This window comes from Aethalodelphis obliquidens, unplaced genomic scaffold, assembly GCF_003676395.1.
Source record: "Aethalodelphis obliquidens isolate GAN/ISIS:26980383/991018 unplaced genomic scaffold, ASM367639v1 scaffold33, whole genome shotgun sequence".
Lineage (NCBI taxonomy): Eukaryota > Metazoa > Chordata > Mammalia > Artiodactyla > Delphinidae > Aethalodelphis > Aethalodelphis obliquidens.
The window spans coordinates 9,152,925-9,177,669 of NW_020837977.1; the positions used below are offsets into that span (position 1 = coordinate 9,152,925).

Sequence of the window (24,745 nt, forward strand, 5' to 3'; positions counted from 1 at the left end):
ATCAGTGCCTTCTCCGTGTGACCCTGTCCCCGTGGAGGGCACGAGGCCTGGGCGCCACGGCTGGACGCACATGGGCTTCACGCAGGCTGTTTTGCCTCCACGTGAGATGCGTCTCCTCCCGCTAACGCGGCCCTTCCCCCTTCTGCAGGCTTCAAGGGCAAATCCAAACCCAACCTTCTGAAGCAGGAGACGAGCAGCCTGGCCTGCGGGCTGCGCATTCTATTCCGGATGTACATGGATGAGAGCCGGGCCAGCGCCTGGGAGGAGGTCCAGCAGAGGCTTTTAAAGTAAGACTCGGGGCTGGGTTCCTGGCTTTGGCCCACGCGGCTCGGTTCAGAGCGGGAAGGGCCGCGCGGTGTGTGTGGGACGGGGATGGGGATGGACACACAACACCGAGTCCACAGCCCTGCCCGGCTTGGGGCCTGAGGAGGAGATTGTGGAACTTAAACACAGTCTTACAGACAAACGTGCTCTCACACAGTTGGTGAGATGCAAGCAAATTACGTCTGTTTTTGCTGCTACAGGACAAAGGAGCAAGTTCTATGTCTTAAAATTTTCAAATGCTGTAATTTTTAGGCTTTTTTTCATGCCATAGGTAGCTCCATTTTTACAAACCAATCCATCTGTGAAAGTGAAAACCTTCCTGCCTGCGTTTAGTTTGAAAAAGTGTGTGGAGTTTCTATTGGTGTTTTGTTTTGTTTGCACTCCATTTTTACTTCATGACATGTTAAGATTCTGTCCTTTAAAATTTAAATTCACACTAAGAATGAAACATGCCATTCAGAAGGAATACTGCTGTTTACATTGTGTTTTTATTTATTTATTTATTTTTGGCTGCGTTGGGTCTTTGCTGCTGCGTGCGGGCTTTCTCTGGTTGCGGCGAGCAGGGGCTAGTTTTCGTTGCGGTGCGCGGGCTTCTCATTGCGGTGGCTTCTCCTGCTACGGAGCTCGGGCTCTAGACGCACAGACTTCAGTAGTTGTGGCTCACGGGCTCTAGAGTGTAGGCTCTGTAGTTGTGGATCGCGGGCTTAGTTGCTCCATGGCATGTGGGATCTTCCCGGACCAGGGCTCAAACCCGTGTCCCCTGCATTGGCAGGCGGACTCTTAGCCACTACGCCACCAGGGAAGCCCCTACATTGTAGTTTTGTGTCTTCTTGGGGGAATAGATGTTCTCAGAGACCAATTAAATTCATTTTAGAACGCCAAGCGGTCACCTGGGCTCTGTTTCCCCATCTTGTTGATGAGACTGTTAAGGCCTAGAAGCGTCCCGGTCACAATGCAGGAGGGGAAGGGTCACTCCAGGTTTCAGCCCAGGTCTCCTGATGCCAAGCCTGTATGCGCTCCTGCACGGTGGCTTTGCATTCAATGAAACTTGGAAACTGTTTCCTGGTAAGCTGCAGTGGCTTCTTCTGGTATTTTTATTTGGCAAACGTATAAATGTTTATGTTGACACTCCAGTTAATGTAAACACAAGGCGTCTGGCAGGTTCCTAAGAACCACTGCCCTCCTCGTCTCAGTTGTTCTTTGTGAATGTCATACCAGCAGGTGTGCGAGCACATGTGACAGGGAACCTTTTCTGTTCCAGTGTCTGCAGCGAAGCCCTGAGTTACTTCCTTACCCTAACATCGGAAAGTCATCGGGAAGCCTGGACTAACTTACTGCTTTTGTTTCTAACTAAAGTCCTGAAGATCAGCGACAACAGGGTAAGTACAGCACCCCGAGCCTCACTGGCATCCGGGCTGCGGCCCCTGCTGCTCGCACCTCACTGGCGCTCCCTGCTCCCTCCTCACCCCGCCGAGTTCTCCAGTCAGTGATTCTGTAGTGGTTCAGTAGGGGAGGGATCCTAAAGATACCCTGACAAGTGACTTGGGTTCCTGCACATGGTCAATTCCCATCCTGCCCCCGGAAGTCTCTTCTGCCCCATTTTCAAAACTGCTGACCAGGGCTTCCCTGGTGGCGCAGTGGTCGAGGGTCCGCCTGCCAATGCAGGGGACACGGGTTCGTGCCCCGGTCCGGGAAGATCCCACATGCCGTGGAGCGGCTGGGCCCGTGAGCCATGGCTGCTGAGCCTGCGCGTCCGGAGCCTGTGCTCCGCAACGGGAGAGGCCACAGCAGTGAGTGAGAGGCCTGCATACCAAAAAAAAACCCCGAAAAAACAACAAAAAACTGCTGACCAGCCCTCCCTCCATCCGCCCCCAACCACGGCTGCGTCTGGGCTTCAGGCCTGTGCTCTAGGATTCAGCCATTCCTTTGGCATTTTGATTGGTTCCATGCGACCCAGAGCATCTAGTGAATGGGCCATAAACTCATTTAAGACTTTTAAGCCAGTAGAAATAAAGATGAAATATAAATGCATAGTTGTGTGTGTGTGTGTATGTATATATGTATAATATATATATTATACATATATATATATATATTTAGTTTTCAGAAATACGCATTTCACTCTTTAAAAAATGTAGCAACTTTCAGCCCACTAAAATGGAAATGGGTTACTGTGATCCCTGAATAGGTTTTAAAAATGCCTAGTCTGGTGGCCTGAATTTTGACACGTCAGGCCATGGTGGTGTTTGGGACCCCGTAGAGGCCATGTAATGCTACTCGGTGCCCCACAGATAGCCGTCCCAAGTGGCATGCTCTGTCCACGTGTGTGTCCCTCTGACCCGTGGGCCAGGTAAAGCTTGGAGAAGTAACTTAAGGCACCAACAGCCAAGTGGCCGAGAAGGACTTCCAACCCGTCTGCCTTATTCCACAGTTTGCTTTCTGACCACGGTGTGTCATTACTGCTTACTTGTAGCTTGTGGGGTGCGGAGAGCAGAAAAGGACAGAAAATAGGCAGACGACTAGTATTCAGAACTACAGCAAAAATACAAAGTGTATCAGTTGAACTATAAATATAGAAGGTATAATTTTTGCTTGGAGACCTCATATTTTGTATTGCAGTATTAGGTAGAATTTTCCCTAAAAATTAAAATTTTATTTACCAAATAAAAGATGCAGTTTCAGTACCCCATAGCTTATAAAAACTCAGCTGTGGGTCTTGCTTGGCTTCCTTCTTTTGCTTATTACCCAGGGAAAACAATGATAAATACTAAACGTTTGTCATAAGTTTGTCAAGGAAATGTAATGGAAAATGTTTTTCAAAATAAGGATAGATAACCAAGTGAATAATGTATGTATTAAGTTTTGAACACTTCTCAATCTTTCAGTTGCATGATCAATAATCACTGCTTTATGCAGACGCGTCTCCGGTCTTCACCCATCAGGGCCTTGCCCCCAAGTGGGTTGCCTCTCAGGGCACTTTGAGGTTCTGTGGTTTGCAGTGCAAGCACTACTAACAGAGAAATTCGTTTCCCCCCAGTTTAAAGCTCACGCATCATTCTACTACCCTCTCTTATGTGAAATTATGCAATTTGACTTGATTCCTGAACTTCGTGCTGTTCTTAGAAGATTTTTTCTGCGAATTGGAGTAGTTTTTCAGATATCACAACCACCTGAACAGGAACTTGGAACAAACAAGCAATGATGGGAAGTTAATATTTTTCTGTTGGCGTTTACATCCCTCCGTTCTTCAAAAGGACGCCGGAGCTGAGGTTTCCTACCTGAAAAATGGTTTCTCTGAATTGCAGTGTCTAAGGGTTACTGATAAAGAAGCTTAGAACTTCAGCTCGAACCTGCAGTGCTCCAGTCCCTTTTTGTAACCTGATGGATTGTTTGTCGTGTTGGGTTCACGAGCTTTTTTTCCCACAGTGTCAGCTTATATGCTCCCGTGTCCTTCCCTGTCCTCGGTGGCAGGGAGAGCCCCACATATTTCTGGCAGGTGTGGAAGTGAAACTTACCCAAAGAACTCTAGATGTAAAGATTTGAACTTCTGCAAGAAGTACAACTCAGGAGAGCTGTATTTTGAAGGATAAAATGTTTATAATTGGGGGTTGGGGGGAGAAGAAGAAATTATTGTTCATGGTAAAAGATATTAAGCAACTATGGTATTCTTATTCTGAAGATTTTTGCACACTCAGGCTATCTGAGATACTGGTAATCATCCTTCTGTGAAAAATTGTACAGAGATGCAGGTCTGTAATATAAAAATCTTAAACATTATATAGTTCTTCCTGCACTGTTTTATTTTCTTTCTTTATTTTCTTATTCATTTGCTAAGTACCTATAATATTTTGTCAAATGCACTAAACATCTGGGTTGAGCTTTTTGTCTTTTTTATTTTGTGGGGATTTTGGTTTTGCCCTTTTTAGGGGGTGATTACTTTGAGGGTTTAACAAGCCCAGAAGCTGTTGTGGCTGACACTTGTCATGATCAACAACAAAGAAAGTAGAAAATATCCCTGCTGACATAACCACCTGTAATACACTTCTCTTCGGGCTTTTAAAGATGAGCCATTAAAATAGAATGATCCTTCATGAACCGAAACTTGAATCACTGCAAAATGACTCTCGGTTGCTGTCACTTCCTTTTCTTTTCTTTTGGGTGGCGGGGCTTGATTTAGATTTTACTCTGTGTACAGAATTTAATGTTGAATATATTAAAATAACAAATCTGGCATGGTTTGGGGAAGTTAGATTTACTGGAAATGTGTTCATACTGTGAATTGTGCTCTGATGGTTAAACAAAACGACAAGATTGTCAAGCATTCCGTATTAACAGTGGATGTAGAAAATTTTTTCAGATGGATAAAATGTATATGGTACAGATGTAAAGTTTTCTATGTAAAAAAATTCTGTACAACTTTCTGTACAATATTGATTCTCATCTGGCATATTCTAATCAGGTTATAGGTCAATAAAGTTTTTGGATTATTTCATCAGTGCAATCAAAACCTGTGTAATCCACAGCCCCATGTTTCATTGACTTTTTTTTTTTTTTAATTAAAAGCCATGCAACCGGGAAAAGGATATTCTCATTCACAGCTACATGTAAATTCAATGATGATGCTCTTTAGTTCTGATAGTTTCTTTCCAGCTTCTGGCATTACAGCCTCCCCCATATCCTGCTTTCTCAACTATAGGCTATTCATAATTTAATATTTTGTGTATTTATTAACCCAGAATAAGGCTGCACTATTTGAATCCTGAGAGAAGGAGCTAAAGTTGAAGTTAACTTTGGAGCACTTTACAGGGCTGCCATCGTGTGTCCTCGGAGTCCAAGTTGATGGTATGACGGCGTGAAAAGGAAAATAGAACATGTCAAGACTATTTATTTTGATGGTTGTGTTAAAAAACAGGAGACGTGTTTGGTCTTTGCTGTAGCATCTCTTAGATCGTGAGTAGTCACTGTGAACAGAGCATTTATAAGTGCACTACATTTATTACCCCCAAGACACAGCCCTGCTCAAGCCCAGCTGGATGCTACAGCCAGGAGCCACCGTTACCTTCTGGCCTCTGACGGTAAGTGTTTCAAATGACCTGGCGATTTGTTACTGTATGGTATCATGTCAGGACTCTTCTCTAGCAGAGATGGAGGCTTTCATATTACTTTCAGATGAAGATATAAGAAGAAAAATCTTTAAGTAAAATAAATGATTCGATTACAAACATCAGCATGCAATTTACATGCAGCTGAAATTCAAAATATCAGAAGTTTCACACTTGAGGTAGACCTATCTGATCTTGTGTCCCATTAATTACATCAGTGGAAACGTGCAATCAGTGCCTGGGGGTGTTCTTAGCTGTCAGTCACAGTGCTGGACTCTAAGAATTATTTCCAAGAATTTGAATTAGTCTTTACCTTTTTAAAGGCACCTCTTAGGGAGGGAGTGATTAGAAAAACTAACTCACCCAAGGGTCCACAGTGGCGCGGCAAGGATTCCAATCCCCATCCTTTACCCCTGGGTGTTCCTGCCTCTCTTCAACTTCTAGAACACCTTGTCTAGAAACCTCAATTCCAGTTAAAATAAGAAATTGACATTTGTAATAAAAATAATTTATTTTTATCAATAAGTAGTTAAATCATATAAATAGCAAACGTAATGCCTTCACTGGCACAAAAATAGAGGCAGAAAGATGTGACACTTAAGTGCATGGCTCACGGGAATATAATCATTAACTCCCATCATTTATACTGAATCAGTAGTTAATAAAGGACATGGAAATAAGCACATTTGATTCTCTCATTACATAGCAACAGCTATAACCAGTATATTTACTAAATGAAAAATTATTTTGAATAGTGATAATAGCAGACATACATATGACAAAGTATTCTGGCTTTACAGTACTGTTAAGACACTTGTGTTTTATTCACCTTATCTTACTGACAAGCAGAATTTTAAATAATGCACATACGGTAGTTGATTCCAAGAGCTCATTACCATCCTAATTTATGGCAAAATTTGTGCAAAAGTAATTCTATACAATTCTACATTATATAACTTAATAATCATGTCCTTTTATTTATGTACATACTATACATCATATATATCATCATGGAAAAAAATTACACCTTATATACAGATGGAACATAAGTAACTGCCAAGTATGGGCCAAAAGTAGCACATATCATTAAGGTTCAGATTTCACATTCTTTTCCCCTTAAAAGGCACTACTGGGTCCAAATACAATTTATTTTAACCGTGTGCAGTAGACAGGCCCTGCCAAGTGAAAGTACCTGGTTTTACAGGAACCTGCTGCTGCTCCTGCCTCAGCTGCTCTGCCATGAACCGTTTCAGCGTTTCTGAGGTGCCCGGGCGGAGCCAGGGCTCAGTTGCTACAGAGTTCGATCCGTCGTCACCCATGTGCTTCATGATGTCATCAGGGTCAACCAGTGAACTCTCATCATCTAATGGAGGCAAGAGAGACATGACTCAGGTAACACGGGCGGCAGGCAGGTCATGTGAACAGAAGTCTCCTGTAGTCTAACCCATTAGAGCTCTGCGCTTCTCCGCAGTACTGTGTGCTACACTGTCCTGTTTTGTTCAGACCTCCTCCTTTTAGAGGTAGGAAAGCAAACCCAGGAACAGAAACAAAAAATGATCAACTGACCAAGGTGACTCCATGGTACTGGTAGCAGCACCCAAAGGGATTCAAGGATAGCAAAGGCGATGGCACCGAATGTTGACTGTAGAAGTGTCAGCAGTCTTACTCTGTGTCACCTGAGGGATGCCATGCAAAACTTTGTTTTTAATTTAGCAAGGTTTTGGAAATATTCCTAGCCTACTGAATATAACACTGCTTTGAGGAAATAAGGTCATTTTAGGAAAGCATTAGGGGATGAAATTACATCCATTCTTATACCTTATCTAAGAAGTTGTGTTTACTCCATTAAGAGATATAGCTCTTACGTTGCATTCTTTTAACTGGTTATACTCAACTTCTATATCTGTATTTTACTTATTATAATAATAATAGGAAAATCTGTCTTCCTGCCCTGTGATGTCAATTTCTTTATTTATTTACTTTTTTAAATTACATCTCCTGGTCTGTGAAAGATTACCTCAGCAAAGGGACATATGCACTCAATGAAATGAGTAATCAATCCACATCGTACCAAAAAGCTCCTGTTTGAAAGGACAATGTTAAAAAAAAAAAAAGAAAAAAAGTTTAGAAGTTGAAAGCCTTCTGAAAAAGAGGAGAGTCTTCAAATGGTCTATTTTCTCTCAAGTATATATCCCTGTTAATTATTAATTCAACTTATTGGTTCTAAAAGAAATTGAGGAATAGGTAATTCTTAGTACAGATTAAAATGCCTTTTAGCCAAAAAGAAGGCATTCCTTTCCCACTGTCCACAGTTTTCCAGATATGATATGAACAGTACTGCTCTATCAGTTTACCATGTTTGCTGGTATTTGGTATGAAATTACCACCATCAGAATGCATGACAGCTTACTCCTAGAGACTGAGTATAGTTTTAAATTAACAAATATTAAAGATTGGATCTAAAAAATATCTTAAGAAAATTGCTATTAGAAAATTATTGTAATGTAGCTTAACACAATAAAGAGAATTGTCCAAATAGACCACTCTGCTATTTGCTAAAGCTAATTAATAAGGCTTATTACTATAATACTGTCACATTATCCTAATGACTAACAGCATCTCCATAAGGAAGGTGGCCTAGGGCTGGCAGAGGAGCTCGTTAGTTGCCTGAGGAAGCATCCTGCCTGCCTGTGCTCAGTGATAAGCTTTAACCTGCTGTTCACCAAAGCAGTGAGAGACGGCCAACGCCCAGCATGATGAGAAGACTATACTTTGACTTAAAGCAAAAAATATCTATTTTCTGTTTATATCTATGTACAGAAGGCCAAGTAAAAAGGTAAAAAAGTTTTCTTTGTAGCACTACAGATTTATAATAGATGTGTTACACAAAGAACTCAACGTTTTAAAGTTGACTTCTGATAATCTCTCAGTTCAGTAGGGAAGCGAGATGCCAATACTGATCAACATTTTCCCTGCTGAAAGCAAAGCCTGGATATATTTAATACACAGAAACTTACCTGTTTAGAATCCACTCAAAAAAGGGTACCCCCTCTGGCAGAAAGAATCTGATGCAAAATTAATCCTTCGTCCTGGTTTTGCTGAATAGCTACTGTGTTCTAGGCCCTACAACTCAAAGGCTTTCAAAACTCATTTCCTCTGTCCCTCAGCCATTAGTGAAAACTTCCATGAAGCAGGTTTAAGAGTTCTCACAGAATCTGCTGTTGGCTATTAAACTTGGCCATTTACCTGTATTAACAGGTTTATCCTGAAGTTCATTCAGTTTTCGCATTCGTTCCTCGTTTCTCATTCTAAGTTGATCGATATTTACACTGGATACAGATTTTAAAGAGAGACCATCTGGTGGTACGTTAGGATGACTGTTATCCTGTAATTAAGAAAAGAGAACTTAAGAAACGATCATTAATGTGAAATATGTTCAGAATAAACCAGTGAGTCAAAACCTGTTCTTGCCCTTGGTAAATGTATAGTGTGATGAACATAATATAAACAAATGAAAATCTATAGCATTTATATTCTAACTCCTGATGTTTATCCATGCAGGCTTAGATGAAGGGTTAGCATTTGTGATAACATATAAATGCTGCCAGACTGGATAAAGGTGGGGAATTATAAAACACAAAAGGAAAAAAACTGCAACGTAGGGGCTAAGAATCAGTCCAGCTATAAAATCAAGACGGGAGGCTTCCGTCTTGTGGTGCAGTGGTTGAGAATCCGCCTGCCAATGCAGGGGACATGGGTTCGAGCCTTGGTCCGGGAAGATCCCACATGCCACGGAGCAACTATGCCCATGCACCACAACTACTGAGCCTGCGTTCTAGAACCCGTGAGCCACAGCTGCTGAAGCCTGTGCACCTAGAGCCCATGCCCTGCAACAAGAGAAGCGTGTGCACCACAACGAAGAGTAGCCCCTGCTCACTGCAACTAGAGAAAGCCCATGTGCAGCAACGAAGATCCAATGCAGCCAAAAATAAATGCAGGGTAGTACTGGCATAAGGATAGACATAGGTGAATGGAACAGAAGAGTCCAGAAATAAGCCCTTATACTTATGGGCAGAAAAACCAATAAAATTCCCTAGGGGAAAGAAGAGTCTTTTCAACAAATGGTACCAGAATAACAATATCCATGTGTAAATAATGAATTTGGACCCCTATACCTCACACCATTTGCAAAAATTAGCTCAAAGTGGATTCACGGATGTAACTTTTAGAGCAAAAACTATAAAGCTCTTAGAAGTAAACACAGAAGTAACTTTCATGATCTTGGGTTAGGCAATGGTTTCTTAGATACGACACCAAAAGCACAAGCAAAAAAAGAAGATTGATAAGCTGTACCTCTGTCAAGATTAGAAGCTTCTGTGTTTCGATGGACACCATCAAGAAAATATCTGCAAGTCATATATCTAATATAGGACTTGTATCCAGAATCTATAAAGAACTTAGGACTCAACAATAAAAAGACAACCTGATTTGAAAATGGGCAAAGGATTTGAATAGACCTGTCTCCAAAGAAGATTGACAAATGGCTAAGAAGCACAAGAAAGGATGTTCAACATCATTAATCAAGAAAATACAAATCAAACCCACAATGAAATATCACTTTACACTCGCTAACAAATGTTGGCCAGCCTGTAGAGAAACTGGAACCTTCATAGACTGTTGGTGGGAATGTAAAACGGTGCAGCCACTTTGGAAAACAAACAGTCTGGCAGTTCCTCAAAATGTTAAATGTAGTTAGTATGTAACCCAACAATTCTACTCTTAGGTATGTGTGTGTATACACACACACAAGCAAAAGAAATGAAAACATTATAAAATTTGTATGCAAATGTTAAAAGCAGCAGTATTCATAACAGAAAAACTGTGAACAACCCAAATGTCCATCAGTTGTTGAATGGATAAACAATAGTGGAATATCCATACAATGAAATATTACTCAGCAATAAAAGGAATGTTACAGATATGCTGTAACTCAGATGACCTTTTGAGTCCAATAACCTGCTCACAGTCATCCAGTATTTGGTGGTAGAGCCTAGGTTCAGACCAATGTCCACCTTATTCCAGAGCAAGTTCTCTCTTCATTGGACTACACCAATTTAGCATGGGTCAGAACCCAGACCTCTAGTTCCTAAACTTGAAAAAAGAAAAGGACATATCATACATACAAAGTCGAGTCCTTTCAGTTTGTTCCTCCTGCGCTCCCTCGCAGAGGGCAGCTGTGACGGCAGAGGGAGGGCGTCATCCTCGATGGCAGGATATGTCTCGCCATACGCACCTAGAGGCCACACGGGGAGAAGCCTTAAACATCCACCATTTCACATGGTTTTATTCAGAACTAAACCAAGACTGTCTTTTAATAGCTTTATTAAGATGTTATTTAACATACAGTAAAATTCACCCACTATAAATGTTCACAGTTCAGTGATTTTTATAGAATTGCGCAATCACTACAAAGTTTTACAACATTTCTATCAGCTCAAAAAGTTCCCCTGTGCTCACTGGCAAAATCACTCCCTACTCCCACCTGCCAACCCCATGTGAACACTGATCTGCCTTCAGTCTGGAGATTTACCATTCCTGAGATTCCATATAAATGGAGTTATACAATGTAATATTTTGTGTCTGTCACTTAGCATGTGTTTGAGGTTCATCTACGTTGTACCATGTATCAGTACAGTTGACCCTTGAACAACATGGTGATTAGGGATGCTGACCCCCTGTGCAGTTGAAAATCCACATACTGCTATCTGCCTCAAAAACAAAGGAAATGATAAATGACTCACCCAAGGGCAGGAAGCTGAAACAGTGTGGACTGAATCAGGACTCAAACCCTACTTCTAAAGATTCCAAATACTGTGATCTCTAATCAAACACAGACTTCCCCCACACTTAAGTTTAAAGATCTGTAAAATGGAAAAACAGGTACTATATTTATTGAAAAAAAACTATTCAGTGGACCTATGTAGTTAAACCCATGTTGTTAAGGGTCAACTGTAGTTCTTTTCTGTTTGTTTTTTGTTGTTTTTACTGCTGAGTAATACTATGCCATATGGATATCTCTCATTTTGCCTATGCACTCACCAGTTGATGGACATTTGAACTGTTTTTCGTTGGAGATTATTATTAATGTTACTATGAATGTTCATGTACATGTCTTTTTGTGGCCATATGTTTTCATCCCTTTGGGGTATATTCCCTAGGAGTGAAATTGCTGGGTGTTATGGTAACTATGTTTAGCATTTGGAGGAGGTAGAACCATTTCACATTGTAAGAAGGTTCTAGTGTGCCCACATCCTCACCAACACTTGGAATTGTCATTCTTTTGGATCATAGCCATTCAAAGTGGGCCAACAGCCTATCTGACCATGGAGTTGAATATATTACTTAAAACATTTAGAATTGTTACCCCAACTTTATTTTGAAAAAATTAAAACTTAAGGGCTTCCCTGGTGGCGCAGTGTTTGAGAGTCTGCCTGCCGATGCAGGGGACACAGGTTCGTGCCCCGGTCTGGGAGGATCCCACATGCCATGGAGCGGCTGGGCCCATGAGCCATGGCTGCTGAGCCTGCACGTCCGGAGCCTGTGCTCCGCAACGGGAGAGGCCACAACAGTGGGAGGTCCGTGTACCGCAAAAAAAAAAAAAAAAAAAAAAAATTGGCTGTGTCAGGTCTTAGCTGCAGCATGCAGGATCTTTCATTGTGGCACACAGGCTCAGCAGTTGTCGTGTGTGGGCTCTCTAGTTGTGGTGCACAGGCTCCAGAGCTGACAGGCTTAGTTACCCTGGGGCATGTGGGATCTTAGTTCCCCCACCAGGGATCAAACCCATGTCCCCTGTGCTGAAAGGCAGACTCTTAACCACTGGACCATCAGGGAAGTCCCATGGCCATTCTAATAGGTATGTAGTGGTATCTCTTGTGTTAATTTGAATTTCCCTGATGACACATGATTTGCATTTCCCTGATGACAAATGATGTGGAGCACCTTTTCATATGCTTATTTGCCATCTGTCTGTCTGTGGTGAAGTGTCTGGATCTTTTGCCCATCTTTTAATTGGGTTGTTTCTTTTCTTGTTGAGTTTTAAGAGTTCTTTGTGTACTTTGGATAAGAGTCCTTCGTCAGATGTGTCTTCTGCAAATATTTTCTTCCAGTCTATGGTTTGTCTTATTCTCTTGATATCGTCATTCGCAGAGCACTGAAGTTTAATTTTAATGAAGTCCAGTTCATCTATTATTTCTCTCATAGATTGTGCTCTGGCATTGAATCTAAAAAGCCATTGCCATGCCCAAGTTCTTCTAGGTTTTCTCCAATGTTATCTTCTAGGAGTTTTATAGTTTTTGCATTTTACATTTAGGTCTATGGTCCTTTTTTTTTTTAATCTTTATTGGAGTATGGTTGATTTATAATGTTGTGATAGTTTCAAGTATACAGCAAAGTGAATCAGTTATATATATACATATATCCACTTTTTTTTTTTAGATCCTTTTCCCATATAGGTCACTACAGAGTTCCCTGTGCTGTACAGCGGGTTATCTATTTTATATATAATAGTGTGTATATGTCAATCCCAGTCTCCCAATTTATCTCTCCCCCTGCCCCACTTACCCCCTGGTAAAAGTTTGTTTTCTACATCTGTGACTCTACTTCTGGTTTGTAAAAAAGTTCATTTGTACCTTTTTTTTTTTTTTTTTTGAGATTCCACATATAAGCGATATCATATGATATTTATCTTTCTCTGTCTGACTTCACTCAGTATGATGATCTTTAGGTCCATCCATGTTGCTGCAAATGGCATTATTTTGTTCTTTTTTATGGCTGAGTGATATTCCACTGTATCTGTATATATATACCACATCTTCTTTATCCGTTCCTCTGCTGATGGACACTTAGGTTGCTTCCATGTCCTGACTATTGTAAATACTGCTGCAGTGAAAACTGGAGTGCATGTATCTTTTTGAATTATGGTTTTCTCTGGGTATATGCCCAGGAGTGGGATTGCTGAGTCATATGGTAGTTCTATTTTTAGGTTTTTAAGGAACCGCCATACTGTTCTCCATATTGGCTATACCAATTTACATTCCCACCAACAGTGTAGGAGGGTTCCCTTTTCTTCACACCCTCTCCACCATTCATTGTAGATTTTTTTGATGACGGCCATTCTGACTGGTGTGAGGTGATACCTCATTGTAATTTTGATTTGCATTTCTCTAATCATTAGTATGTTGAGCATCTTTTCATGTGCTTTTTAGCCATCTGTATGTCTTCTTCGGAGAAATGTCTATTTAGATCTTCCACCCAGTTTTTGATTGGGTTGTTTTTTGGATACTGAACTGCATGAGCTGTTTGTATATTCTGGAGATTAATCCCTTGTTGGTTGCTTCGTTTGCAAATATTTTCTCCCATTCTGTGGGTTGTCTTTTTGTTTTGTTTATGGTTTCCTTTGCTGTGCAAAGGCTTTTAAGTTTCAATCCCATTTGTTTATTTTTGTTTTTATTTTCATTACTCTAGGAGGTGGATCAAAAAAGATCTTGCTGTGATTTATGTCAGAGTGTTCTGCCTATGTTTTCCTCTGAGAGTTTTATTTATTTTTTACATCTTTATTGGAGTATAATTGCTTTACAATGGTGTGTTAGTTTCTGCTTTATAACAAAGGGAATCAGTTATACATATACATATGTTCCCATATCTCTTCCCTCTTGCATCTCCCTCTCCCACCCTCCCTATCCCACCCCTCCAGGTGGTCCACTAAGAGTTTTACAGTGTCCAGTCTTAACATTTAGGTCCTTAATCCATTTTGAGTTTATTTTTGTGTATGGTGTTAGGGAGTGTTCTAATTTCATTCTTCTACATGTAGCTGTCCAGTTTTCCCACCACCACTTATTGAAGAGACTGTCTTCTCTATCACATGTTGTTGCCTCCTCTGTCATAGATTAGGTGACCATATGTGCATGGGTTTATCTCTAGGCTTTTCATCCTGTTTCATTGATCTATATTTCTGTTTTTGTGCCAGTACCATACTGTTCTGATTACTGTAGCTTTGTAGTATAGTCTGAAGTCAGGGAGCCTGATTCCTTTAGGTCTGTGGTCCATTTTGGTGTTTTTTTTTTTTTTTTTTTTTTTTTGCGGTACGTGGGCCTCCCACCATCGTGGCCTCCCCGGTGTGGAGCACAGGCTCCTGACGTGCAGGCTCAGCCACTCCATGGCATGTGGGATCTTCCTGGACCGGGGCACGAACCCGCATCCCCTGCATCGGCAGGTGGACCCCCAGCCACTGCGCCACCAGGGAAGCTCTGTGGTCCATTTTGAGTTGATTTTTTTGAAGGGTGTAATGTCTGTGTCTAGATTCACTTTTTTCCATGTAGATGTCCAATCTTTTCTCTACTGTACTGCCTTTGTTCTTCTGTCAAAGAACAGTTAACTATACTTGTTTGGGTCTATTTCTAGGGTATTTATTCTGTTCCACTGATCTATTTGTCTGTTCTTTTGCCAATACCACACTGTCTTGATTACTGTAACTTTATAGAAAGTCAGTTCTCTGACTGTTCTTTCTTCTTCAGTATTCTGTTGGATATTCTGGGTATTTTGCCTCTCCATATAAACTTTAGAATCAGTTCGTTGATATACACAATATAACTTGCTGGGATTTTTATTGGGATTGCATTGAATCTATAGATCAAGTTGGGAAGAACTGACATCTTGACAATACTGAGTCTCCCAATCCATGAACATGGAATATTTCCCCATTTATTTAGTTATTTTATTTCTTTGATGAGAGTTCTGTAGTTGTCCTTCTATAGATCTTGTACATGTTTTGTAAGATTTTCATCTACATGTTTCTTTGGGGGGGGGGGGGGGTGCTAATGTAAATGATATTGCATTTAAATTTCAAATTCTACTTGTTCATTGCTGGTATATTGGAAAATGATTGACTTGTGTATTAACCTGGTATTCTGCAAGCTTGCTATAACTGCTTATTAATATGTGGGGGGGGTTTCTGGTGGTGGGGGATTGATTCTTTCACATTTCCTACAATCATGTCATCTGTGCACAAAGGCAGTATTATTTATCCTTTCCCAATCTGTGTACCTTTTATTTCCTTTTCTTGCCTTACTGAATTAGCTAGGACTTCCATAGTGACGTTGAGGAGTGGTAAGAGGGGACATCTTCATCTTGTTTCTTATCTTAGCAGAAAAGTTGCTAGTGTCTCATCACTAAATGCTAGCTGTAGGTTTTTTGTTGATGTTCTCTAGGGAGTTGAGGAAGTCCCCCTCTAAGTTTGCTGACAATTATCATGAACAAGGTGTTGGATTTTGTTTAATCCTTCTGCATCTATTGATAATGATGATAATGACGATTTTTTTCTTTAGCCTGTTAAAGCAATGAATTATATTCGAATGAATTACACTGAATGTAACTCAGTTTTGCATAACTGGTATAAATCCTACTTAGTCGTGGTGTATAATTCTCTTTATACGTTGTTGGATTCGATTTGCTACTGATCTACAGTTTTCTTTTCTTATGATGTCTTTGTCTGGTTTGGGTATTAGAGTAATGCTGGCCACAGAGAATGAGTTAGGAGTATTCCATCTATTTCTATCTTCTAGAAGAGGCTGTAGAGAATTGGTATAAGTCTTCAATAAATGTTTGGTAGAATTCACCACTGAACCCATCTGGGCCTGGTGTTTTCTGTTTTGGAAGGTTATTAATTATTGATTCAATTTCTTTTTTTATTGTTATTACAGTCAATTTGGGGCTTTTTCCTAGCTTTATTGAGATATAATTGACATACTGTGTGAGTTTAAGGAGCACAATGTGAGGACTGTGAAATGTTTACCACAATAAGGCTAGTTTACACATCCTTCACCTCACATGATTACCACTTTGTTGTTGTTATTGTTGTTATGGTAAGAGCATTAAAGTTCTACTCTCATAACAACTTTCAAGTATAAAATACAGTATTATTAACTATAGTTGCCATGCTGTCCATTATATCCCCAGATATTCAACTTATAAATGAACGTTTGTACTCTTTGACCAACATTTCTCCACTTCCCCCACCTCTCAATTTCTTTAAAAGATGTAGGCCTATTCAAATTGTATTTGGCAGATTGTGACTTCTCAAAAAAAAAAAAAAGAAACCATTCACACTACCAGCCTTACCCACACTCATCAGAACAGTGGCAACAGTCATGACCAGGGGATGCTTGTGGTGACCATTAATCAAGACAGACTGCATATCTTTGGTCTAGTGTAAGGTCTATGTAATGAAATATTCCGAGCCACTGTCTTGAGTGTTCCAGACTGTCTTCATTATTAGCAGGAACTGGTCACATTTCCCTGACATCTAATGAGCTATCTTCCCATCCCTATTTCCTACTGATTTCTCTATCTTTACTCACTCTCCACACTATGACTTCCTTGCAAAAGAAAAACTCATTAGAAAAGAAAAAACTGAGAAAGAAATATAGGCTAGTTTGGAACGTTGATCACTTGAAAATATAAAATAATTGACATGAAATAAAACTAACATGTAGAAGGGAGAATTCCCTGATGGCCCTAGGATAGCAGAAATGCTTATGTTCAGAGTACACAACTATAAGTGTCTATTGCAGTACATGTACCTTCACATATCTTCTCAAGACTAAGTTATATTCTTATGGCTTGTTAAAATTAAAATATTTATTAAGATAACTGTGGATTCACATGCACTTGTAAACAGTAAGGGAGACCCCTTGTACAGTTTGCCTCGTTCCCCACAATGGTAGCATTCTGTACGGCAGGAGCAACAGCCTCACACCCAAGACACTGATACTGATAAAAATCCTCCAATCTTATTCAGATTTCCCCAGTTTTACTTGTACTCATTTGTGTGTTTGTATTAAGTATCTGATTTTGAAAATTTTGTTGTTATATTTCATGATTATTAGTAAAACAAAATATTCCTTTTTTTTTTTACCATCTTGCACAACAAAGAGTAAAGTACTGATTTTTTAAGTATGGAGAAAAACACTTAAGTATAAATAATGCTTAATATTTAAAGAAATAGGTTGGTAAAATAAATATACTCACCAATAAAAGCACTATCAGATTCCAGTAATGAATTTTTCAAGAAATCATTAGTGTCATCTCTGGGCTAAAAGAAACATCATATATAAATCATTAGTGTCATCTCTGGGCTAAAAGAAACATCATATATTAATGACTATTTTTATTAGTCCTGTGTGGCAAAACAGCAAATTTGTACTAAGGCACAAGTCTCCACACTCTCCCCAAAATTAGCAAGAGAGGACAGGGTGAGGTAGAACTGGCTGCTTCCCTCCTCCACCACATTCCAACGCCCAGAAAATACAGGAAAGACCTTTTATTAAGAGTTACATTATTGCTGATAAAAATATAATAGAGTACGAAGCAGTGAACCCACTTTAAAAGTCTTTAAACCACTGTCGAGATTTATTCATTCTCTCAATAAATCTGTTTAGTGCACTTACTATTTTCCTCTATGTTAGGAACTGGAGATACAAAGATGAGTAAGAGTTTCTGTTCTGGAGTGGATCACAGTCCCATGGGGGAGAGGCATACCCTCAGATAATGAGAGCCCCTTGTGACAGCAGCTGTCACAAAGGCATAGCACAGATAGTGAGGGACATAGGAGTAGCGAAAAAATAATGCTAGGGTTGGGCTTGTAATGAGCTCTCAAATTAGAGGTAAGAAATTTACATACAGAGAGTTTTACAATAATGTCACCTTACATACTGGAAGGAACCTAAAGTCACCCAACACCACCTCCCTGCACTTCCCTTCCAGATTTCTAGGATGTGCTAGAATACTCCAGTGAAGAGCTGTCCATTAATTTCTAAGGAAATGCACTCCACTGAGACATAGCATTGGTTATCGGAAAGTTCTTCTCTTTCACTGAGTTCTTCCATGTACTAAATTCTTTTACATTTAACACCCACTGACTACGTCTGCTTTCTAGCATGACAGTAATGGTAATAATAGCATCTAATATTCACCAGCTGTTCTTAGCACTGCATACACACTGCCCAGCTTCTCTTCTGCATCACAGTTCTTCACACACAGGAGAGAGTGATCAAGGCCCACCTCAGCCCTATCTTCTCCCTGACACTCTTCCCCAGTTTCACCTTGCGTTTTCCATATAATCCAGTTCCTAGGAAGGTGAACCCACAACTTTTTAGCTTTTTTTTGTAACAGCCATGTTACACTGTTGGCTTATGCTCAGTTTCTACTCAGCAAAATATGGTGTTATTAATCCAGGATTTTGATCAAAATCCCAGAAGTTAAATTTCAGTATTTTTCACTGAGAAATATGGCTGCCACATACAAAGAAACCTACAGGGTATTCAGAAAAGGTGTCCATACATCTCAAGCAATGTGGTACAGGGACAGGGAGGGGCTCCAGAGTCCAGCCTGCATTCAGACATGGGCTTTTCTGCTCACTGGCTGTGTGGCCATGGCTAGCAGTTTCCTCTTATGTAAAATGGGGATAAGCATACCTTGTGAACTTCAGAGCAAATAAATGTCAGGTACCTCGTGCACGTACAGAGTGTTGCTACTGCAACGTTGTTATCACCATTATCACTTCAAAACCAAGCACCAACAGCTACCAACTGGTAACGCTGGGCAACTAACAGCCTAGCTGAGTCTTACTTTTATAATCTGAAAATGGGGATAATACTACCTGTATCATTAGTGTGGGGGAAGATTAAATTTATTTTCAACCTCAGTCTTTCCTCAAACTCTCTCTCTTATCCATCTACTCACCAGCTCCAACTATTTGTCTAGCAGGCATCTCAAACCTACCGTGACTATAACTAAGTTCCTGACCTTTTCCCTCACCCTGAAACCCATTTTTCCTGCTTCTTCATCTCTGTAAATAGCAACTCCAACCAAAAACCTTGAAGTCCACCTTTGACTCCTCTCATGCCCCACATCCAATATGTCAAAAATCCTATCTCCTTTCAAAGTAAATCCAACCACTTATGACTTCCACTGCTCCCACTCCAGGCCAAAGCACCTTATCTCTTAATTAGATTATAGCAGTAGCCTCCTGTCCCCCTCAGTCTATTCTCAGTGAATGGCAGTCAGTTGTTAAAACATGAAACCAATCATGTCACTCCTCTGCTCAAAACTTTGGAAGCCTTTCATCACATTCATAGCATAAAAGGCAACACCCTAAGGCCCCCTGAGGCTCTGCTGCTCATCACCCGCTCTCTGCCTCATTTGCTCCCACCCACCCCTGCTCCTGGAGGTCCAGGCTCCCCGGGACTCCCGCTCTCCTAGTACACATGAGGCTCACTGCTGCCCGGGGCCTCTGCCTGGGAGGTTCTTCCTCCAGATGTGTCCCCCGATATTTCACACGACACCTCCCTGATGTCCTTTCTCAAATGTTACCCACTCACAGTGAGGCCTTCCCTGCTCACTGTCCTTCAGACTGTAAACCCTTCCTTCTAGTCCTCCCAGTGCCCCCTTCCCAGCTATCATTTTCTCCAGAGCCCCACGATTCAACATACTAAGTATTTTATTTGTCTATTGTCTCTCCTTCTTTCTAGAAAGTGAGCCCTCAGAGGACAAAGATTTTTGTTCCTTTTGTTCACTCCTGTGCCCACAAACACCTAGAATATTAGCTGGTCCACAGTAAGTATTTAACAAATATTTGTTGAATGAAAACTGGCTCATCCCCTTCCTTTTGTTCAGTCTTTGCTCGATAGTCCCTTCCTCAGGATAAGAGTTGTGCCCTTACCTTGCTTAGCTTCTTGACAGGTCTCACCACTACATGGATTACAGACTCTTACTTCCACTACTGCTGCTAACTGACCTCACTCATTATGGGACAGGCCCTGTAAGGGCTTTTAATATATTATCTCATTTAATCCTCACAACAGCCTTTGAACTATTTTTTATTTAGTTAATAAACATTTATATAGAAATTACTACATGCTAGGCCTGTCCCTAAGTGCCTGCAGATATTAATTGATTTTAATCTTACAGCCACCCTCAGAGATAAACACTATCATCCCACTTTACAGATTAGGAAACTGAGGCAAAGAAAGATTAAATACCTTGCCTGAAGTCACACAGCTAAAAACAGACTAACTTGAACAGCCTAGCCCTAGAGTCTTGTTCTTACTCATTACAATATGCTTCCTCTACATATTACACTAATATCTCTTTAGCTACCCACTACACTGATGGGACAAGTCTTAAATTCTTTCTTAATATTCCTGAAGAATTCAAAATTGGAATACTCACCATACTCCTAAAAATTTCTATCACCCAAAAACTGGCTTGAAAAATTATAACTTTTCTTACCATTCTGTGGTCTTGTACTTTAGTGCTTGGGACAGCATCCAAGTCAACTGTAGCCAATGGAGAGCAAAAACAAATTAAAAGGTTAGAAAATACTTTAAAAACAAAAATAAATTTTAGAATAGCTCTTGTAGGGCTTCCCTGGTGGCGCAGTGGTTGAGAGTCCGCCTGCCAATGCAGGGGACACAGGTTCGTGCCCCGGTCCGGGAAGATCCCACATGCCGTGGAGCGGCTGGGCCCGTGAGCCATGGCCGCTGAGCCTGAGCGTCCGCAGCCTGTGCTCCGCAACGGGAGAGGCCACAACAGTGAGAGGCCCGCGTACCACAAAAAAAAAAAATAGAATAGCTTTTGTAATTAACTCTTTACTAGAGATTACTTTTCAATGATCACATTTCAGAATTTTTTAAGATACTACTTGTTTATTAATAAATATAACCCAGCGTCCAATCCATTCTAGTTGGATAAAATTCTCCCATTCACATGTAATAAATATAAAAAGTAAAATCATTGTGAATTTAAAACTGATGCCTATAGAAAAATAACCATCTCCCCTCATATTTCTACAATCTGTGTAGAAAATTGTTGAGAAGAGTTAAACAACTCCCTCACGTGGAACTGAAGGAAACTGAATTCAACTCCAGGCACCTGGTTCCGGGGCAAAGATTTTGGATCAGGTAACCCAAAGGCCCCTCTGATATGACCAGGGTTCCTATGTGTTCCTCTCAATAGTGCACTTTATCCTTTTAGCTACTGCCTGTGGGAATAAATAGGCTGCCAATGATAGCCTGTATTCCTTGTTAAAATATTTTATACCCACATTTTTGATTGTTTTATAGTTAAACCATATTCTTATGAATTAAATCATCACAGTGTTTGGTAGAAGTTGTGGGGTAGTTGCTGTAGGGGATGGATACCCTCAGTCCCAAAATGGACCTATTTCCACATGGGGACTACTTTTGGGCTAATCAGAGCAAGTTGCCAAGATCACACCAGATCAGATCATCAGTTGGGTCTCCTAAGGAAAAATGCCACCAAAATGGGTGTAAAGGTTGAAGACTGTACCTGCTTCTCTCTTCTCTCCTGATGATATGCCTACTATTTATCACAGACTTTGGGTTACTCTGCTGTCAGAGGGTGATCAGTGAGACCACTGTTAAAAATTCTATGCAAGATGGAGGAAAGACTTTCCCTGTCAGTCTTTACTGAAGCCTTGACCTGTGATCAGGGCCTAAAGTGGTACATCACTTACTCCTGTGATACTCTCATGTAGTCAAAAATAGGTTCTTCAGATTCTGTAGGTCAGACAAGCCTGCTAGTAAGGTAGGGTTTTGAATTTTCCTGAAAATAACTGCTAGGACCATCTCCTTCTATTCTTGTTACCTAACTGCTGCATTTTTATGACTCATTTTCCATGGCTGCACTCAATGGCCTGAAGGCAGGCAAAGCTGGTGAGATATGTGTGAAGGTCATGCAGGACACCCGGGTCAATAGGGCCCACTGATGTTCTCTGAGGCCACTAGCTCCGCTCCACCTTTAGGTGCCTGCCCACCCCACCCCCAGTTACACACTCCCAAGGGACCCTAGATATCTCCTTTGCAACATTCATCACACTCACACTTTTTAAGCATCTAAATTCTCCAACAGAGTATAAGCCCCTTGAGAGCAGTGGCATATTTCATTCATCACCATATACCCTGGATATAGGTCACTACCCAGGCTCATAGTAGGCACTCAGTAAGTATCTGTTGATTGGCTAATTACAAAGAAATATACTCATAGCCCAGTCTGAAGCTTTACAGATTTTATGCTATATCAAAACTCACAGACACACACAGTAGAGAAATGTCCCATAGGACACCGATGTGTCTGCCCAGCATTCCTTACCCTGGTGCAGATACCACCTGGCCTAGTCAAGGTACTCAATCCTCCTGGCTATCATGAGTGGCTGGACCCCTCCCGTGCACAAATAACATACACCAGTCAAGCCAATCACAGCCCTCTCTGGGACTTACTCTTCTCAGGGACTGTAGGCCAAAAGGGGCATGTGAGTATGGAGCTGCCAGTGGAGGGAGCCTGCCTCGGATTGAAATCAATACCAGAGACTGAGAAAGCCAACAAAAAAACAACCCATTGAAACTGTGAAACAGCAATGATTATTTCTTACCTTCAGCAGCTTCCTGCATTTTTATTCTATTCAGTCTCTTCTGCTGCTCTCTTAGCAAGGCTTGCTGCTGAATCTCTAAGGTATGATAATCTCTTGGAGGATCCGGGTACATAAATTTCAAATCAACTCGTGTTTCTGAATCTGGTACAAAAATAAGTTATATTAACCAAGTTAAATCTTGTTTCCAAATGAGATTTTATAAAACTTCACTATAAATAGGAACAGTATAAATAACGAGACATCAATCAGCAAAGTCAAAGGACATCATCATAAAACTAATGAACACAAAATTAACATTCTTTAAATAAATGCCTTTTCACAAACTTATCACCATTATAAGGGAGCCCCCAGAGCAAGCAGCAGCTGACTGCCACATTCTCCATCCTGACCTTCCCACTCCCCCAAGATGCCACCCAGAGCCTGCCACTATGTGCAGGTACATCCAAGCAATTATTCAGATGGCTGTAACCCAGGCAGCCACCAGACACTGAATCACAGCCGATCCCTAAAATACACTGGAAAAATGAAACCATAATGTTATTGGCCAATTAATATTTGTAAATATCATGCCAAAAAAAATGAAAAGATAAATGCAGGCTGCCTGGAGCTTTAGGAGGGATGTCATTTCTGCAGGAAATGACAGTCTAAGAATTCACCTATGCCACAAGTTCAAGAATTATCAACTGATCAGAATTAAAATGTTAAACCTTAATTTTTAAATCTTGAGAATAAAAATATAGTTCACACATTTAAAAAGTCTTGACAGTATTCCTTTTGATCCACAGTGGAACTAATCAGAACCCTATGCCCCGCCCCCAACCCAAGTACAAAGGCCCCTCCTTGTCTCCTGCCTCTTGTTTATAGAGAAGCTGAAGTCTCCCAGGCCTCCCTGAGTCACAAAGGAGCAGGCTCAAGCGGCTAATGATCAGGACAACAGAGTCACAGACTCAGTGTCTGATGCACACTCCTGAGTTGTTTTACAGATACTGTACCTGCCACCAGAAGGAAAAAGCGGACTGCATGATGATCAGACTGCAGCCGTGACATAAACTGCTCCACCTTGAGCAGTCGCTTGTTCTGCCCACATATGTAAATGGGCAACTACAACTGCCAGCAAAGAGATGCTACAGACCCATGCCAACAACTTCCACCCTAAGAATACAGCACCGTATGTCAGCATGAAGAAGTTACAAAGACCTTCATGCGTGATCCCACAGAAACGGAATGATGTTCTGCCAAGTGGGGATTTGTAAGCAGCTTTTGGCAGGAAAGAGCTCTCTGCAGGAGGCCCCTTTGTCTGTCATTAACCTTAAACCAGGCACCCCCATGCTCTCCTCATCTCCAGCCCTAGCACACCTTTCAAATCTTTTGATCACACAATACCTTGCCTAATGTGTTGGTTCTTTCTGTAGATCAAAGAAGTAGAAATGAAGAATAAGTAATTAACAGATGACCAGATCTCTTCCCTAGCTTCCCCTTCAGTAATCTCACAAACTGTGTGAATAGCAACTAAAGAATGATCATGAGTAGTCAACAGGCCTGCACACAGTGGGGGGGCGATGACTCTGACCTCCATCCCAATGAGTAACTGAGATGACTTCCCTCTTTCCCTTTAAAAACTTTCATGGCCCAGCAGAATCTTCAGGATGGTTTTTGGGGGACATTGAGTCCAGCATCTCGCCAGATTGTCAGCATTCTGATTAAAAACAACTTTCCTTTCCACCAACTTTTGCGAGTACTGATTTTTTTAAGCGACAAGCAGCCGGACCTGATTTGGTAACAATAGTGGGAAATGAGAAGCATGCTGAATATC

General features: G+C 40.9%; 2 protein-coding genes and 1 long non-coding RNA gene across 10 annotated transcripts in view; 2 read left to right on the forward strand and 1 right to left on the reverse strand.

The window, feature by feature from the left end:
- ARFGEF1 (ARF guanine nucleotide exchange factor 1) overlaps window positions 1-4,831 on the forward strand; it is a 138,895-nt gene extending 134,064 nt beyond the window's left edge. For 2 of the 3 annotated variants that reach the window (XM_027127951.1, XM_027127952.1), the window contains exons 33-35: window positions 149-287; window positions 1,586-1,703; window positions 3,362-4,831. In XM_027127951.1, the coding sequence (XP_026983752.1) occupies window positions 149-287; window positions 1,586-1,703; window positions 3,362-3,526 (422 nt within the window). In that variant the 3' untranslated portion in view covers window positions 3,527-4,831. The remainder of the gene's footprint in view (window positions 1-148; window positions 288-1,585; window positions 1,704-3,361) is intronic. The other variant, XM_027127950.1, reaches the window with a different exon arrangement.
- A 1,087-nt stretch (window positions 4,832-5,918) lies between these two features.
- The window catches only part of CSPP1 (centrosome and spindle pole associated protein 1), a 197,028-nt gene continuing 178,201 nt past the window's right edge, over window positions 5,919-24,745 (reverse strand). For 5 of the 6 annotated variants that reach the window (XM_027127955.1, XM_027127956.1, XM_027127959.1 and 2 more), the window contains 6 exons: window positions 22,933-23,073; window positions 20,772-20,818; window positions 17,511-17,574; window positions 10,610-10,719; window positions 8,673-8,811; window positions 5,919-6,789 (listed from right to left, as the gene is read on the reverse strand). In XM_027127955.1, the coding sequence (XP_026983756.1) occupies window positions 6,578-6,789; window positions 8,673-8,811; window positions 10,610-10,719; window positions 17,511-17,574; window positions 20,772-20,818; window positions 22,933-23,073 (713 nt within the window). In that variant the 3' untranslated portion in view covers window positions 5,919-6,577. Of the gene's footprint in view, window positions 6,790-8,672; window positions 8,812-10,605; window positions 10,720-17,510; window positions 17,575-20,771; window positions 20,819-22,932; window positions 23,074-24,745 lie in introns of those variants that run through there. The other variant, XM_027127958.1, reaches the window with a different exon arrangement.
- Window positions 6,734-22,937, forward strand: LOC113631480 (uncharacterized). Its single transcript, XR_003437344.1, has 3 exons — window positions 6,734-6,818; window positions 20,012-20,096; window positions 21,344-22,937. It is a non-coding gene; the product is annotated as an uncharacterized LOC113631480 (long non-coding RNA).